The sequence below is a fragment of the Sebastes fasciatus genome, chromosome 12 (assembly GCF_043250625.1).
Source record: "Sebastes fasciatus isolate fSebFas1 chromosome 12, fSebFas1.pri, whole genome shotgun sequence".
In the NCBI taxonomy this organism is placed as follows: domain Eukaryota; kingdom Metazoa; phylum Chordata; class Actinopteri; order Perciformes; family Sebastidae; genus Sebastes; species Sebastes fasciatus.
In genome coordinates this window covers 3,601,411-3,617,895 of record NC_133806.1, presented here as the reverse complement: position 1 = coordinate 3,617,895, position 16,485 = coordinate 3,601,411, and the positions used below count along the sequence as shown (strand labels likewise).

Here is a 16,485-nt window from a genome sequence, read left to right as displayed (position 1 = left end):
TACTATACAACTGGTATAATAAAAAGTTCATAGTATAGTATGTAGAAAAATGTTATGAAAAAAACATCATAGTAAGTTGTGTCAAAACATTTCATGAAAAAAACGTTATAGTATAGTATGTCGAAAAATGTTATGAAAAAAAAGTCATAGTAAAGTATGTTGAAAAAATCATAAAAAAGTCATAGTATAGTATGTCGAAAAATGTCATTAAAAAAGTCATATTATAGTAAGTCGAAAAATTCCATGAAAAATAAATCATAGTATAGTATGTTGAAAAATGTAATGAAAAAAACGTCATAGTATAGTATGTAGAAATATTTCATGAAAAAAACGTTGTATTATAGTATGTTGAAAAACGTTCTGAAAAAAAGTCATAGTATACAGTAGTACATCGAAAAATGTTATGAAAAAACGTCAGTATTGTATGTAGAAATATTTCATGAAAAAAATCATAGCATAGTATGTCAAAAAATGTAGTGAAAAAAAGTCATAGTAAAGTATGTCGAAATATTTAATGAAAAAATTTCATAATTTAGTATGTCAAAATATTTAATGAAAAAAATGTCATAGTATAGTATGTCGAAAAATTTCATGAAAAACACATCACAGTGTAGTATGTCGAAAGATTTCATGAAAAATACGTCATATTTAATGTTTTTTTCATGAAATTTTTGAAAAAATAGTATGAAAAAAATGTCGTAGTATAGTATGTCGAAACATTTCATGAAAAAAACTACATAGTATAGTATGTTGAAAAATTTCATGAAAAAAACGTCATACTATAGTATGTCGAAAAAAAGTCGTAGTATGTTATGTTGAAAAAGGTCATAGTTTCGTATGTCGAAAAAAGGTAATAGTATAGTATGTCGAAAAAAACGTCATAGTATAGTATGTCAAAAAAATCATAAAAAAGTCATGTATGTTGAAAAATTTCATGAAAAATGTCAGTGTATAGTATGTCGAAAAATGTTATGAAAAAACGTCATAGTATAGTATGTCGAAAATTTAATGGAAAAAATATCATAGTATAGTATATTGAAACATGTCATGAAAAAAAACGTCATAGTATAGTGTCGATAAAAGTCGTATGTTATGTTGAAAAAAAGTCATAGTATAGTATGTCGGAAAAATTTCACACTATACTACGTTAAAAAAAGTCATAAGTTGCATCTCATTTCTACGCATTTTGGTTCAAACTCTTAAATTATCAAAGATTGGGCAAATAAACATATTCGTTCAATTTATTGACATTACAAGAAGATGACTTGGCTTTAAAGTTGTAACGCTGTGCAGAAGTTTTTTTACTGAGGTTTGTTTCTCACTTATGCATGTAGAAACTGTGTGCCAAATGCATAATGCTTCATTTCACAACACTTTGAATTCACAACTGCCAACTTAACTTCAGGAAGAATAGCTATCTTTGTTTTTATAAACAATCACAAACATATTTATGTATCTTAACAAAAAACAAATACAAAGTGTGACAAACTCTGTGTAACTGCTTTTTCACTCTGCAGAAAGGTTTTAAAATAATAAATTGAAGCTGCAAGCAATGACGAGTGGGCCTTCGCACCTTCCCACACGTCGGGGGTAGTGGCGGGGCTAAAGTGTAGGGCACGGAGATAACCGTCACCAATGGAACAGGAACTCTCTGCTGAGTGCAATGATGCCTCTCACGAGAGTCTTTGACAAACAGTTCATGGGTTATGATAGAGGGCGGGGCTAAAGTGTAGAGGATGGGCCTATGAGTCTATATTGGCATATAAATGTCCTCAAACCTTGACACTTATCATGGTTGAAAAAGCTGGAGCAAATTGGACAAAGTACACAACTTCCTGTTTTATGGTGGAATGCGCTTTGTCGTCTGCATAAACAGACACCGCCACACATTTCTAGTGGGGCATAAGTGAAGATTGAGAGGGATTATTTTTGTATCAGTCCATACATTGTTTTGCATATTATTGCATGTTATACCCTAAAGTACAGCACCTTGAAATGTAAAAAAAAAAGAAAACACCGTAAAATTCAAAATAACCAAATTCCTGTTGGGTTTACGGTATACCTCCAAGAGACTTTTCTGTACGTCTCCGCTTGTTACATATACCTACCAAATGTCATAGATCTAGGTGAAACGCACTGCGGGGGCTACTAAATAGGGAGCGCTAGCTAGAATGTCAATTTTCACCACTTCTGATATGTGTGCACACAACCCCTAAAAAATGTGATTCATTTGAGACGATAATAGTAATTCCTTTGCCGACCACCTGGTTGGTGCTCGGGCCCTAATTAACTGTAAGATAAAAGTTAGCATTGAAATATTAAACATTAACAGTAGCACGATAAATGTAACAGCATTTATCTATAGTAGTGAACCATATAGAAGAATAAAGTTGAGTTGAGTTTAGAGGAACATTTATGTTATGGTTGATTGTGGGATAACTATCTACTATTCATTTTTATGGTGGTTTTGCTATGCATTTTTCAGTAAAGAGACACAAAAAAAAGAGTTAAAGTGACAAAGTTGAGAGCTAAACTTGAAGCCACAAGTGTGTGGCATTACTCACTTTAAATAAGGTTGTCTGCAGTGCAGTTTCTACCTCTGCTGCTGTGATGCAGACTTTTCGAGCTGTGCTGTCATGGTAAAGTCCTGTAGCTGTTTGTAGCCCAGAATCCTGTTTCGGCTATCATTTCCCATAAAGTTAAGCCACAACCTCTTCACCAACATCTACTATGAGACCATCAGTTTCATTCCCTTGTTCCAAATGAGTGTCAGCAACAGTCTCTTTTTCCTCTGCATCTCCTCCGTTGTTTCCTCCTGATTGCAGACAGATCTCAGCATAGTCAGCCGTTTTGGAGGCCAGGCCTCTGATCTCCTCTTCCCCAAGCTTATCCTCTGACATGGCCTGGAGTTTAGCAAAGTCCACATTGGCGTAGTGGAGAGGATCTTCCTCAACTATTTCTTCCTCTTCCAGATTGGCTTTATTGGCATAAATCCCATCCATTTTTGAAGAGTTGATCTACAGGAAAACAAGATATTTGCATTAGTAATGGAGAAGAAGAGATAGTATTTCTCATTACACAATTAGGCCCAATAAGATGACATCCGCTCCATTAAAACAAACATTTTATCTTGTTATCTTGTGAGCAAGACTCAACAATACACCCGAGAGTCGCCTAGAATTTCTTCACAGTAGACGCTACATATGCCAAAAAAATGCTATATCATGGATTTAGATTATTTTTTATAGTCTGAAACAACTCTTACTTAGTTTAGTACCTGCAAACAGCTCACCATTGGAGAGACGAACAGAAGCAGTGTATTAAGCTCAATCAGCAAAAACAGTATTTGGAACATGTTAGGTATATGGATGGAAAAGGGGAAGCAGCAGTTCAACACTGAAGCTCACCACATGTTTATGGCATTCTATATTAGGACATTTGTTTTGACATACTACATTTTGAAGTTCTTTGACTTTTGTAAAAAAAAAATGTAATACTATACTATGAAATATTTTGTATGGCATGCTAAAACTATTTCTTTTTTTTTGACATGCTATACTATGATATTTTTTATAACATTTGTATGGCATATATATACCGTGACTTATTTACGGCATCACATTTTTTATGTCATACTATACTATGACTTTTTATGACACTTTCTATGACAAACTACATTATCAAATTGTATGACATACTATACTATGACCTTTAAATGACAGTTTCTGTACTATACTACATACAGTATACTATACTATGATATTTTTTTGACATACAATACTATGACATTTTTATGGTATACTATAGTTCAGTGGTTCTCAACTTATTTTGTGTCAAGGACAACTACTATGACTTTTTTCGATATACTATACTATGATTTTTTTTAACAGAATAGTATGACATTTTTTTGACATACTATACTATGACGTTTTTATGATTTTTTTCGACATACTATACTATGACCTTTTTTCAACATAGTTTATAGTATTTTGAAAAAAAATCATGGTATAGTATGATTTTCTTCGACATACTATACTATGACTTTTTTTCAACATCTTATACTATGACTTTTGATTCCGACATACTATACGATCATTTTTTTTTCGACATAATATACTATGACTTTTTTATGACATTCTTTATTATGACATTTTGTATGGCACTTTCTATAACAAACTATATTATTCAATTTTATGTGGCATACTATACTATGACCTTTAAATTGCACGTTCTAAGACGAACTACATCATTTATATTAATGACATACTATACTATGACATTTTTATGGCGTTCTATAGTTCAGTGGTTCTCAACCTTTTTTCGTGTCAAGGACCCCTAAATTGATACACATTAGGACCAAAGCTGTTGCCCTAGCAACAGAATGGCAATGAAAAGGTTTATACTATGACATTTTTTTGATGACAGACTATACTATGACATTTTTTATACCATTTTGACTGGATGCAGTGATGACATTATTCTTATATCCTCATTCAACTGCAGGTTTAACAATAATAATCAAATTTCCTGAAATGTTTGACTGGTACTTTAAATTCAATGGCTGCTTGTAGGATGTGTGAAGGTTCCTGTTCTTATGCATCTGTAACTTTTCACCTATATGCATGTGTAGGTGTGTGCAAGGATATAAACTCACCCCATTAGTAACTACAAAGTCAGAAGTGTCCACCAATCCCTTGTTGGGTGGAAGGCTGCCTTTCCTTTTCCTACAACTAACACAAAAAAAGCAATTGTATATGTACAGTAATTCATTATCTTTTTAAATAAAGTCTCTCATTTCATGGTCATATTTAACAATGTTCTGTGGCAGCAATGGTTGCCCACTGAAATTGACTGCCAGCCTGGTCACCATCCAAGTCTCATCCCTGTCAACAACTTCAAAATGTGCTTCTGTCTCATTTTGAAACCAGTTTCTAAAATGTCCTGTTAACAGTACAGCATTAAAGGAGCTTTTGAAATTGGTCTAGTATTGAGGGAGAACGCTGCAGCCGCCAGCCGATAAACAAGCTGTAATGTAATCAGTTGGGGTAACCTGGTACCGTCAGTTTACGTCCACTAAAAGTGCTTGATTTTGTCACTGACAGACTCGGATTATTATTATTAGTGTCTGACAACATTATGGAAAGGACCCTACAGAAGAATAAAAGTTTTTCTTACTTTTCACTTTCTGTTTGTTATTGTGTGTCTCGCTCGGAGAAGCCTCACTCTGACATCTTGCGTTGCATCAACATTGTGAAATCATCTAAATATTCAGCCATGACAGTGCCATTTTTTTAGATAACACTAAGCTACGCTTTCTGTACTCCAACACAACAAACTCTGACAACACCGGTGTCCCGTGGCACTCCCCTCTCCAACTCTGACTCACGTTTCCACCGTTGTCTTCCCGGCAACAAGTCACATGACGCAGTAACAAACGGAAAGCGAAAGGTAAGAAAAAGGTTTCATTCTTCTGTAGGGTCCTTTCCATAATGTTGTCAGACACTGATAATAACAATCAGAGTCTGTCAGTGGTAAATACAAGCACTTTTAGTGAAGATAAACTGACGGTACCAGGTTGCCCCAATCGATTACATTACAGCTTGTTTAGCAACTAGCGGCGGCAGCATTCTCCCTCAATGCTGGACCAATTTCAATTGTTGTCCCCGTTAGTCCCTTAAACACAAAAACATGGGAAAATAGGTTGAAAAATATCAAAGTTATCCATTAAGAGTGTTACTTCTGTCTTTTCAACTGTGCTGTCATGTTTCTCACCTGTAACAGCATAGCAGCAGCGGGACACACACCAGCAGCATCCCCATCGCTCCCGCCGAAGAGCCGATCAAAAGAGACAAAGCATGGAGGCCTGAAAAGTCCCCACAAACCATATCAGTCAGTACAATCAGAGAGAGGCAGATTATGCAGAAGGAAAGCAAAAGCCAAATGCAGATTCCTCTACCTAGCTTAGATATGCTGGAGGACACGTTGAATGCAAATCTATCAGAGCCCAGTGAGTTGATGCTGAGGCAGACTAGAGAGGGCATGTCTTCGTCCAGACGGTACAGGGTGATGTGGCTCCTCATGCCCACGCTCCCCTGGGGAACTTCCCTGATCGGGATGGCGGCAGAGTTATTGACAGGCTCACCGGCCAATTCCCAAATCAGGGAGGGAGGCGGGTTCCCCTGGCTGTCGCAGGAACATCGGATCAGGGTTAAAACCTTGACACAGCGGGAAGAAGGCAGGATCTCTGGAGCAACTGAGACACAGAAGGTAATAGAATATTTGGGAATCGTGTTGTGAAAAATAAAGGCTTAGAAAGAATAAAAAGATAAATATATCTCACAGGTGACGTCAATACTGGCAAGCTGTGAGTATTCGGCTCCGTGGACATTCAGAGCTTCACAGTAATACTGATCCCCAGAGAGTTTGGTCACGTTGAAGGTGACGTCTCGCTCGGAGCCCATCACCTCCTCTTGTCCTCCAACCACTCTGAACCAGGTGACGTTAACCGCTGCTGGATTGGCGATGCTTGAGCAGGTCAGAGTTACAGAGCTGCCGTCCACCACTGGACCAGAGGGGTCAACAGACACTGAGGTGTTCTTCGGGGGATCTGAAAAAATAGCGTTTCTGTTAGTCATGCGTCCAAGGTTATTGCTTATTTGTAGGGAATGCACAATCAATTTTCCCAACAAATGATATATAGGTTGATTCACGGCAGGTTTTCGGGCTGTAGCGATTTGTAAATTCACGGTTTGATTCGGTACCAGCGGACAACTCCGGGTCTGAGAAGTGAAGCCAACGCTGAAGTGCCTTAAAGTTGCATTCTATCTAATAGCCAGCAGGGGTCGACTCCTCTGGTTGCAAAAAGAAGTCAGTTTTGTATACCTCAGTAAACATTGTAAACATGAGTTTATGGCCAAAATGACGAATTCAAGGCTTCAAAACGGCAGTCCACAAACCATGACATCACGGTGACTACGCGCACTTCTTCTATACAGTCTATGTTTGGTACCTCAAGTTGGTGTCAAATTTTTTGATATTTTTAAAAAGAAGAGATGAGATGCCTTATATTTTCATCCTGATATTATGACAATATTCACACACTGACATCATATGAAACTAGAAAACCTGATGAATCCATCGGTACCATGCCATACTAGCTTGTCGTGAAGGAGGTTAAATAATGCTCCAAACTTATGCTAAATTTTGGCGAGGAAAAACTGGCATGGCCATTTTCAAAGGGTTCCCTTTACCTCTGACCTCAAGATATGTGAATGGAAATGGGTTCTATGGGTACCCACGAGTCTCCCCTTTACAGACATTTCTGGACAATATTTGTCATTGTTTTGTGTTAATTGATTTCCAATAATAAATATATACATACATTTGCATGAAGCAGCATAATTGTCCACTCCCATGTTGATAAGAGTATTAAATACTTGACAAATTTCCCTTTAAATGGTACATTTTGAACAGATAAAACAAATGTGTGAGTAATTGGCAATTAATTGTCATTAACTTTGGACAATCATACGATTGACAGCCCTAAAAAAATTCCATGGTCGATAGAAAATTACTTTAAATTTTGAATTGTCTTTTCAGTGAACTGAGACAACATTTTCATTTTCTGTGGTTGGAAGTGACGTCGTAAAGACAGAAACCAAACAAAACATCTACACATAAATGAACACACTAGCACACATGTGGACATACAACAGAGCTCAGTCATGGACCACTGATATAGAAAAGGATTTTGAGGTTGTGTCACGCAATACGACAATGCGTTACTGTCCACAGTCCAGACACCGTGGTGTTGCCCTGTGACAGATTCTTGGCTTCAGATCATGTTTGGGCGACCACAGCTGGATTTACAGTAAAGCCATATTCAGCGTATGAACACACTGGAAACAGAGTTTTGTTGTTTGTCAATGTACATCAATGTCTTTACTGTGAAAAAATCAACTTACACTGAATGTCCAGCTGAAACGGTGCTGAAACTTCCTCTCCCAGCTCACTTTTTGCTGCGCAGTGGTAGTCACCACTGTGGCTCGCGTCGACACCGTTTATGACCAAGCTCGATCCAGGCTCCTTATCCTCTTCGTCTTCTTTGTACCAGGTGTAGTTGGTCACAGGTGGGTTGGCACGGCTCCTACAGAGCAGAGAAACAGAGCCGCCCTCCAGTATTGCACCGTTGGGATTGACGATCACTGCGGTTTCCTTGGGTGGAACTGGAAAAAAACAAACACAAGTACGGGTTCAGTCCATGTTGCTGGTCAATATTTGTCATCTGTGTTTCGGTTTCACTCCGACTTACATTGTACGTCTATCTCAGTGGTGGATGAGCTCTGGTTTCCATATCTGTTACTGACTTTGCAGTAAAAATGTCTGTCCACCTCTGAGACCGGAGTTGAAAGCCTGTTCTTCGAACCCACTGCTGTCACCTGATCTCCATCCACTTTGTACCAGGTGTAACTGTCCACAGCTGGATTTGCATTGGTGTTGCAGGTCAGAGTCACCCAGCTTCCCTCTTTTACAGGACCGGCGTAGCTGACTGATGTGTTATTTGGAGGGTCTGGAGGAGAAATTTGAAATTCTAGTGAGCTTTAGACATGCCAGTAGACGGATTTTGCTACGTGTGGACAGAGCCGGGCTAGCGGTTTCCCCTTGTTTCCAGTTATTTAGCGTTCTTCCCGACATGCTAGCATGACATGGTTGGTACTGATGGATTCTTCAGGTTTTATATCATACCAGTATCTTCACTGTAGCAACTTCCTGCTACAGCGTCTGAAAAAAGCATGGGCGCCGGCGCCCTCAAGGAGTGGAAGTGGTTAATGTTAATAAAGCATTTATTAAGGCATTATGAATAAGTAATATTCCTTACTAAGAACAACTTTTGGGTTGCCAGATTGTGAAAAAATTCCTTTGGCACCAATAATCTCATCAAGTCAAAAGATAACAACTAGTCAGTATGATTAAGTTAAATATATAAGTATTGAATTTGTATTGTGATTAAGTTATGATCATTCTTTTTGTCTTTATTTTAATTTTTTTGTATTCTACATTTTCAAAATAAGTTTTGAAATGAAAAAATGAAGTCTGCTGTTGTAAAAGTAAATAAGATGATTATGGCAGACGTTAAGCTGAAGGTAGATAAACAACCACACAAATGGACTTTTCACAACATGTCATAACATCACATTATATGAAATGAGATGACATTATATGATGTGATCCCAAACAACATCCAACATACTCACAAAGGACACGGAGGGTCAGACTTTTCTCATACAGAAGGTCACTGATGCCAGCTGGTCGGCTGTAGAGAGCGGTGCACGAGAACCTCTGTCCATTGTGAAGGTAAGACGCGGTGAAGTTCATAACAGAGGTCAAAAATTGAGTCTCCGTGTTCTCCTCAATGTCACCTATACTGGGGGTCCAAGTCAGAGCTGGGGGGAGAACGGGACAGGGAGCTACAGCCGAGCAGTTCAACCTCACCGGAGACCCTTCTTCGACCTCCAGCCTGGATGGAGTTACGCTCGGTTTGGGGAGTGAATCTGAGGAGTAAAAACAACAAGAAAAATGGAAAGAGAGCTACCAAGAGATGTTGGGTTTACATGTGTAACAGGACAGAACACAAACTTTGAGTGGTGATGAGGACGCTCGTTGGAAAGTTGAACTTCAGATCGTTGTCACACTGCAGTCTGAAGTAATAGCTGTCGTAATGGTCCGACGGCAGGTTGTTGAAGACGGTGGTGCAGTCCTTCTCACGCAGGATCCCCGTTAGGTTTCCTTGCAGGATGTTTAAGCTTGCATGTTCTCCAGTGAGGCTGGAATCAAACACCTGCGTTCGACTCCAGCCTCTCTTCCAAATGGCTTTACAGGAATCATCCAGGTGTTGATCCCAACTTGAGGGCAAGCTAAAAATGCAGGGGACCATCACACAGGATCCACTCAGTCCCTCGACTGTCTGAGGCATGAAGGCTGCCCAGGGTTGGCATACGCTACCTGAGGTGAAACAATAGCAACGAAAGAAATATCAGCCAAGGTTAACACAAAAATAAGTATGCAAAATTATCAACTGTCATTATCAACCATCTAAAATAACAGCACACACCCTTCCTGTACCGTAATAAAGTGTCTTTTACCTACTCCGCAAAGCACACCTTGGTTAGAATGACAATTCTTCCAAACCTGGATTATAGCTCCAAAAATAATTCTCAATAAACTGGACGTCATCCACCATACTGCCATTCTCTTTGTCACTGGTGCCCCTTTAAAAACTCATCACTGTATATCCTGCAATCACCTGGCCATCCCTCCATACCAGGCGTCAGATCCACTAGTATCAGTTCATTTAGAAGACTATCATTGGCAGATCCCACCTCCATATCTCCGCTCACTACTCAATATCTCCAACTGTAACCGCAATTTACGTTCTAGCAAATTCATTAGTATGGTCATTCCTAAAAACTGCACCTCCTCCTCTGGTCGTCACTCATTCCAGTTTGCTGCTCCCAGCGACTGGAACCAGTTGTAAATGATGCTAAAACTCCAAACCATCATTCTGTTACCATCCTTTAATAACTAATTTCAAGTGATAGTTTATATATATATATATATAAATATATAAATAAATATATATATATGTATATATATATATTTATATATATATGCACTTGTCGTATTTATGTTCTAATGTCTTGTATTCGCTGCCTCTTGGCAGGTCTTCATTGTAAATGAGGAACTGGTTCTCAACTGATTTATCTGGTTAAATAAAGGTCAAATAAAATAAATAAATAAATAAATCCCACAAAAAATAAACGTTAAGACAAAAAGCTAATTTGCCAACATTCGTGAGTAATTGCCAACATTTGTAAGACATACCTTGAAGTAGACCGCATATGAGGAAAACCTTTACAGCACCTGTCATGCTTTTTCTGTCAGGTTGATGATCCTACAAAGACGTACTGGACACATACAAAAGAATCTATTAAGTTATATTTCCTGGTTAAGTATTACAATATGAATAGCCGCGGTAATGGAGAATAAATCCTCTTTTTAGTGGGAAAATATATTTAGCTGACTGACACACAAAGTTAAAGTTTGTTACCAATTCCTTCCTGTGAATTTTGATTTTTGTAGCTGAAAGTAATTATAAATTGATTCAAGCTTTTAACAGCAGGTATTGCTTACATCAATACCACAGTGGAATACTACTTATATTAAAGAAATATAACGCATTCAGAATTATATTTAAGAAAAACTTAATTGCAGTAAAATGTTTTGAACAATCAAAAGTATTAATTGTAAAAAAAAAAAATCTTTAAACTTTATTGCATTAACTTGTTGTGCAGTATAATAGCTGGAAAATAATGTGCTTCTCTCCACTGATAATTTATCATATGAGGAAGCAAACATGAAGACATTTATTATATACTACAAACTACTAACCATATTAAATGTTATGCAAAACCGTATATAAAAAGTAACAAGCAGCTAAAACCGTCAGAACAATGTAACACAGAAAAAGTATAACATGAATTCAAAGGATGAAATTTAGCAGAGTAAAAGTATGCAAGTCTGGCACATGATAAAGATATAACTAATGTACCAGTAGATAAACTGCTGAAGTTGAAGTACTTAAGGAAGTTTGTGACAACCAGAGGGGGGAGAACCTGAGGGTTGAGAACGAGAGGGATGAGAACCTGAGGGGTGAGAACCAGAGGGGTGAGAACAAGAGGGGTGAGAACCAGAAGGGTGTAAGTGACCGACAATATAGGAAGCCAAAAGTAAAAACTACCAAACTTTGTCCTGACTTTGTTTATTAAATTCAATCTTTAATACTAAAAACTAAAATGGATGACAATTTACTTAATGAGCAACATTTAGACATTTATTAAAAATATATATATATATATATATATATATTTTTTTTTTTTTTTTTTAAGTGCACTTAACGCCCTTTTGACAGTTCAGTGGTCTTTGGGTTTTCAATTAATAACTCTGGATTGGTTTAGACTTCATATGTGCCGTTTTGGCGGTAGAAAGAGCACATCAAGAGCTTTCATTTGATATACACTGTATATATATATATAAAAATATATTATATATTAAACAGTATATATTATATATAAATATATATAATATAATATATATATAATATACAGTATATATTATATTTATATAATATATATATATATATATATAATATATATTATATTTATATATATATATATATATATATATATATATAATATACAGTATATATCTAACATACAGTATATATCTAATATACAGTATGCAATTGAGGGCAAGGGTTAGGGGGTTAGGATTATATATATATACACACACAAATAACTCATTTTAATCCACAATGTCACTTCCTCTGGTTCTCACCCTCATTTGAGTTTCCTGTAAATTCAGTCTTACCTTACAGCCAGCAATGATGTTCAACATACGATGTCTTTATTTTCTGGAAAAGAAAGAATATAAGAGATTTAAACACACAACTCCTGACTTGATCATAAATTATAAACAGTACTGATACCTGATTTTTTTTTTGTTAAATTGATAAAGAAGTAAATAAGGGTTTTACCAGCATGGAAGGGTCAGTGGTAATAATCCAACCACTGAGTTATGTCGGAGTGGCGGCGTGTCTGGATGGCACACACCAGCTCTTGAACGATCTGTCTGGGGGGAGTGGCGCTCAGCACAACAACGGGGTTTTGATTCTCTCCCAACAGTTAATGCAAGTCTCCTCACTTCTTTTCTGAGGGATTCACACAACTATTTTTCTCTAAACCAGAATTTTATAATCAAATATAAACAGTGAGGTTTCTGATTTGCATACTCGACAAAAAAACACTTAAATTCCTAATGTTTCCACAAAAGTTTCACTGTTTACGCAAAAGATTTTGTCATTTAGCAATAAAGAGGAAATGAAGAGAATCAAAATGAAAGTCAATACAGCGAGAGGAACTACAAACTGACTACTTGAATATAGAAGTAATCTCATTGTAAAAAATGGGATTACTTAAATATCAAAGTTGAGGGTAAACAGAAGGAGGGGTGATAATATTCAATTAAAATCAAGTGAAAACAAATAGTGTGGTATAAATGCTTTAACCAGAATAGTTGCCGGTGGGCATCGTGTGTGTGATGTTTTGGATTTCTGAACCCTCTTCAACCAACACATTCATGAGCTATGTTGAAAGTCGACAGACAAACATAAGCAGAGATGGACATTGTGAAAAAGATCCTGTGAATCTGGTTGCTTCTTAAAGCAGCAAATATGGAACAAATATGATTAAAAAAAAGTTATGTTTATAAAACGGTCACTATATCCTGACAGTAGTGCATGAGACAGGTAATCTGAAAAAAAAATCATGTGCTTCTGTGTCCTCCAGTGTCCTCCGGTGTCCTCATCTGACATCGACTGTCACAACAGCTTGTCAGACACCGCTAAATGAGAACATCACTATTTTTAACTGGATAGTGGGAGGACGTTTCCCAGAACAATGTGAGCCATTCACTTTAATTGAATAAACTATCATTATATTTACTGCTCTATACCATTCATTTCAATGTCTTATATTTCTTTCAGATCTTATATTATGAATACAAACTTTCAGATATTTGTATTGCTCAAAAACAGATGACTTTCTCAAATGTGTCTGTTGTCAGTTGGAGGTTGTGGAGATGTCATACTTGAATTTAGATGTCATTGTGGTAAGTGTTGTAATCCTTGTAAACCCTGACCCTACAATTAAATCCTGCTGGACGGCTAAAAAAAAAAAAAGAGTCAATTACACCATTTAGTACTTTCACTCTGGAAAACACACACAGATAAATGGGCTTCCACAGTGTTATATCACCCAACGGGGTACAAACTCAGAACGTGAATATCAGTGTTCAGTGGTGTTATCAAACCGAGGCTGAGACTTGACTTTAGGTCTTATAAACTTAAAGCTGAAGTAGGCGAGATCGGAGCAAATATGATTAAAAAAAGTTATTTTTAAAAAACGGTCGCTATATCCTGACAGTAGTACATGAAACAGGTAACCTGAAAAAAATCATGTTCCTCCGTGTCCTCCGGTGCTCCTAACGGCATCTGCAGGATTTCACAGACCGGAGGAAAACAATCAATCAGAGCTGATCTGGAGTCTGCCGCCTCCGAGCAGCTGTCATATTGTATTATACAGTGTAGTACTACCAAAATCACTTCACACATCAATGGTCTCCTCCTGATTATACTTATTAAACTAATTAAGACATTTTAGTTGCACTACAATTTATAAAATATATTTTTCCCATTACAAATTCACCAAAATTATGCAAAAGCATATTTTTCCAAACTAAGTGTTGTAGTACAACCACAGGGAGATCATTGATGTGTGAAGTATTTTTGGGGTTACTACACTGTATAATACTGAAATTATGGAGTATTTTTCTCTTTTCGACGTTGCCTTTGTAGACGGTCCCTGACCACTCGTCTCACAGCCGGCTGCACATAGACTAGTAATCTGTCCAACTCGGATGACGGCTTGTTGTGATTAAAATAAGGTTGTAGCTCGTTGTCTACCTTACTACAGTTAGAAAGAGCCGTCGTTTGTGTTTTAACAATGTTTTGAGAACGAGATAATAAAAATGTTCTCAAAGGGGTCTAGTGGGCAGAAATGGCTGTATGAAAGACAGAAAAGGTCGGAGTGGTTAAGTGTCTGAGGTTATAGACTAAAACAGGCAGATTTTTATCCATTTCAGTAAACACATAAAAAAAAGCAGGGAATTAGCTCACCGGCTCAACGACTGTTGCAGATATTTGTATATTACAATTTGGTGTCAGTTTTAACTGTGTAAGGAAATAGTCGGCAGTGTTATACTTAAAAAAAAAAAAAAAAAAGAAGAAGTTACACAGACGTCTAGTATGTTGGAGAGTGTATGTATATCATTTGATAAATGTCACTCACATATTTTTTGGAAATAAGAAAATACAGTAAATAACAGTGTGAAATGAAATGGTATGTAACAAATACTGTAGGATCTAAAGTCACTGTGAGTTGTATGTAGTTTCTGTAAATTCTCTGAAGTAAGTGTAATATGATATTTGGTTAAAACACTATTATAAAGCAATTACAAGAAAAAATGGGGCACTCGACACCGAACCAATGACTAGTAATTGTTGAAATATTGTTAAAACTGACATATCTCGAGACTACAAGAAGCACAACTGGAAGAAAAATGGGAAGAATGGACATTGTGCAAAACCCAAAACGCCGACAATGCGATGGAGCTAAATTTGAATCCATCAATACTGCATGAATGATGGAAAAAGAGTTAAAAAAACTTTTTTTTGTGCCATCATTATTATTTAATGTTGACAATAAAGATTTAAGTTGGAAAAAAAGAGCCAACTAAAATAAAACTTTTGTTTTATGAATAAACATTTAATAGTGCATTCATACGTGTATTTTCTTCATTTATTTGCATATCAAACCCATATAAATTTCCAAATAATAACTTAATTCATGAAAATGTAATTTATGAAAACAAAGACACAGGATATGGACATATTAGTGGAAACACCCGACAATATAAAACAATCCAACACAAAATACAAAAAGTTATCACAGCGGCACAAATCAAGACCCCTGGCACATTAATAACGTATATATTTATTGCTGGGTTGTTGTAATTGGATTGCATCATATTGTATAGGTGTTGCTATTATTGTGTCCACCCCCCTTTTGTAGTGTGTTGTAGTGTAGTTCACACCAGTCCTGTAATGCTGGACTCTGACCAGCAGGGGGAGGTCAGGCTCAAAGAGTGAAACCCTCCCAGTAACAGACTTCCAGTGTGCAGGCTGGTGCTGTGGTTTGCAGCTGGTTCTGCAGTGAACCTCTGCCGCCACTCAAGCATCAAGTAACAGTTTCCTCCGCTGTGTTCAGGCACATCTGTTAGAGCACATCTGTTCGGCATCTCGAACCTCTGCACCTCTGCATCTCACACACACTTCATCCACAGATTCACGAGTCCAGGTACAGAATCAGCCCCTCAGATGGGGAAATGACTCCCTGCCAGCGTCCGCTCAGTAGCTTCACTCAAGTTTTTTTTTACAGTCACGTATGCAAGAGGTCAGTAACGGCTGTGCTCATCTGTTGCCGTGACGATGACATCCATCCAAATCCGCATGCATACGGGACTGGTAGCCACCAGAAAGAAGAGACGGTCGTACGTCTTCACACAGAACGTCAGGCTGGGCCGCGGGGACTGAAAAGAAGGGACAGACAGCGGGAATGTGATGAGCCGTGATGATGAAGAAGAAGACGCTTTTTGACTGAAGTCAAGATGTCACTAATATTACCGCAGAGATTTTGCATTCTTCCACGTGAAACCCCAAAAGTTATTAAAAATAAATAACTCGGATCAGACAGATAAGACTAATCTTTTCTACAATAGTTCATTTGAAGCTTTTTTTCAGATTTCTCTGAG

At 37.2% G+C, this 16,485-nt stretch overlaps 2 protein-coding genes across 4 annotated transcripts in view; both read right to left on the bottom strand.

Annotated features, from left to right (window-relative positions):
- Positions 1–1,225: 1,225 nt before the first annotated feature.
- Positions 1,226–13,096, bottom strand: LOC141778392 (B-cell receptor CD22-like). 3 transcript variants are annotated; one of them, XM_074652619.1, is made up of 12 exons: positions 12,593–13,096; positions 12,427–12,469; positions 10,882–10,964; positions 9,637–10,002; positions 9,255–9,551; positions 8,312–8,569; positions 7,965–8,225; positions 6,341–6,607; positions 5,957–6,253; positions 5,773–5,863; positions 4,655–4,730; positions 1,226–3,017 (listed from the first exon to the last, which is right to left on the bottom strand). In XM_074652619.1, exons 3-12 carry the CDS (start codon positions 10,925–10,927, stop codon positions 2,700–2,702), a joined length of 2,277 nt encoding a protein of 758 aa, XP_074508720.1. In that variant the 5' UTR covers positions 10,928–10,964; positions 12,427–12,469; positions 12,593–13,096; the 3' UTR covers positions 1,226–2,699. The 3 variants fall into 3 exon arrangements, with proteins under 3 accessions (XP_074508720.1, XP_074508721.1, XP_074508722.1); XM_074652620.1 differs by lacking the exon at positions 12,593–13,096 and having other exon boundaries at positions 12,427–12,513; XM_074652621.1 differs by lacking the exons at positions 12,427–12,469; positions 12,593–13,096 and having other exon boundaries at positions 10,882–12,011.
- Positions 13,097–15,419: 2,323 nt separating this feature from the next.
- The window catches only part of phldb3 (pleckstrin homology-like domain, family B, member 3), a 35,640-nt gene continuing 34,574 nt past the window's right edge, over positions 15,420–16,485 (bottom strand). Inside the window, exon 15 of the mRNA XM_074652623.1 lies at positions 15,420–16,263. Coding sequence (XP_074508724.1) covers positions 16,129–16,263 — 135 coding nt within the window. The 3' untranslated portion in view covers positions 15,420–16,128. The remainder of the gene's footprint in view (positions 16,264–16,485) is intronic.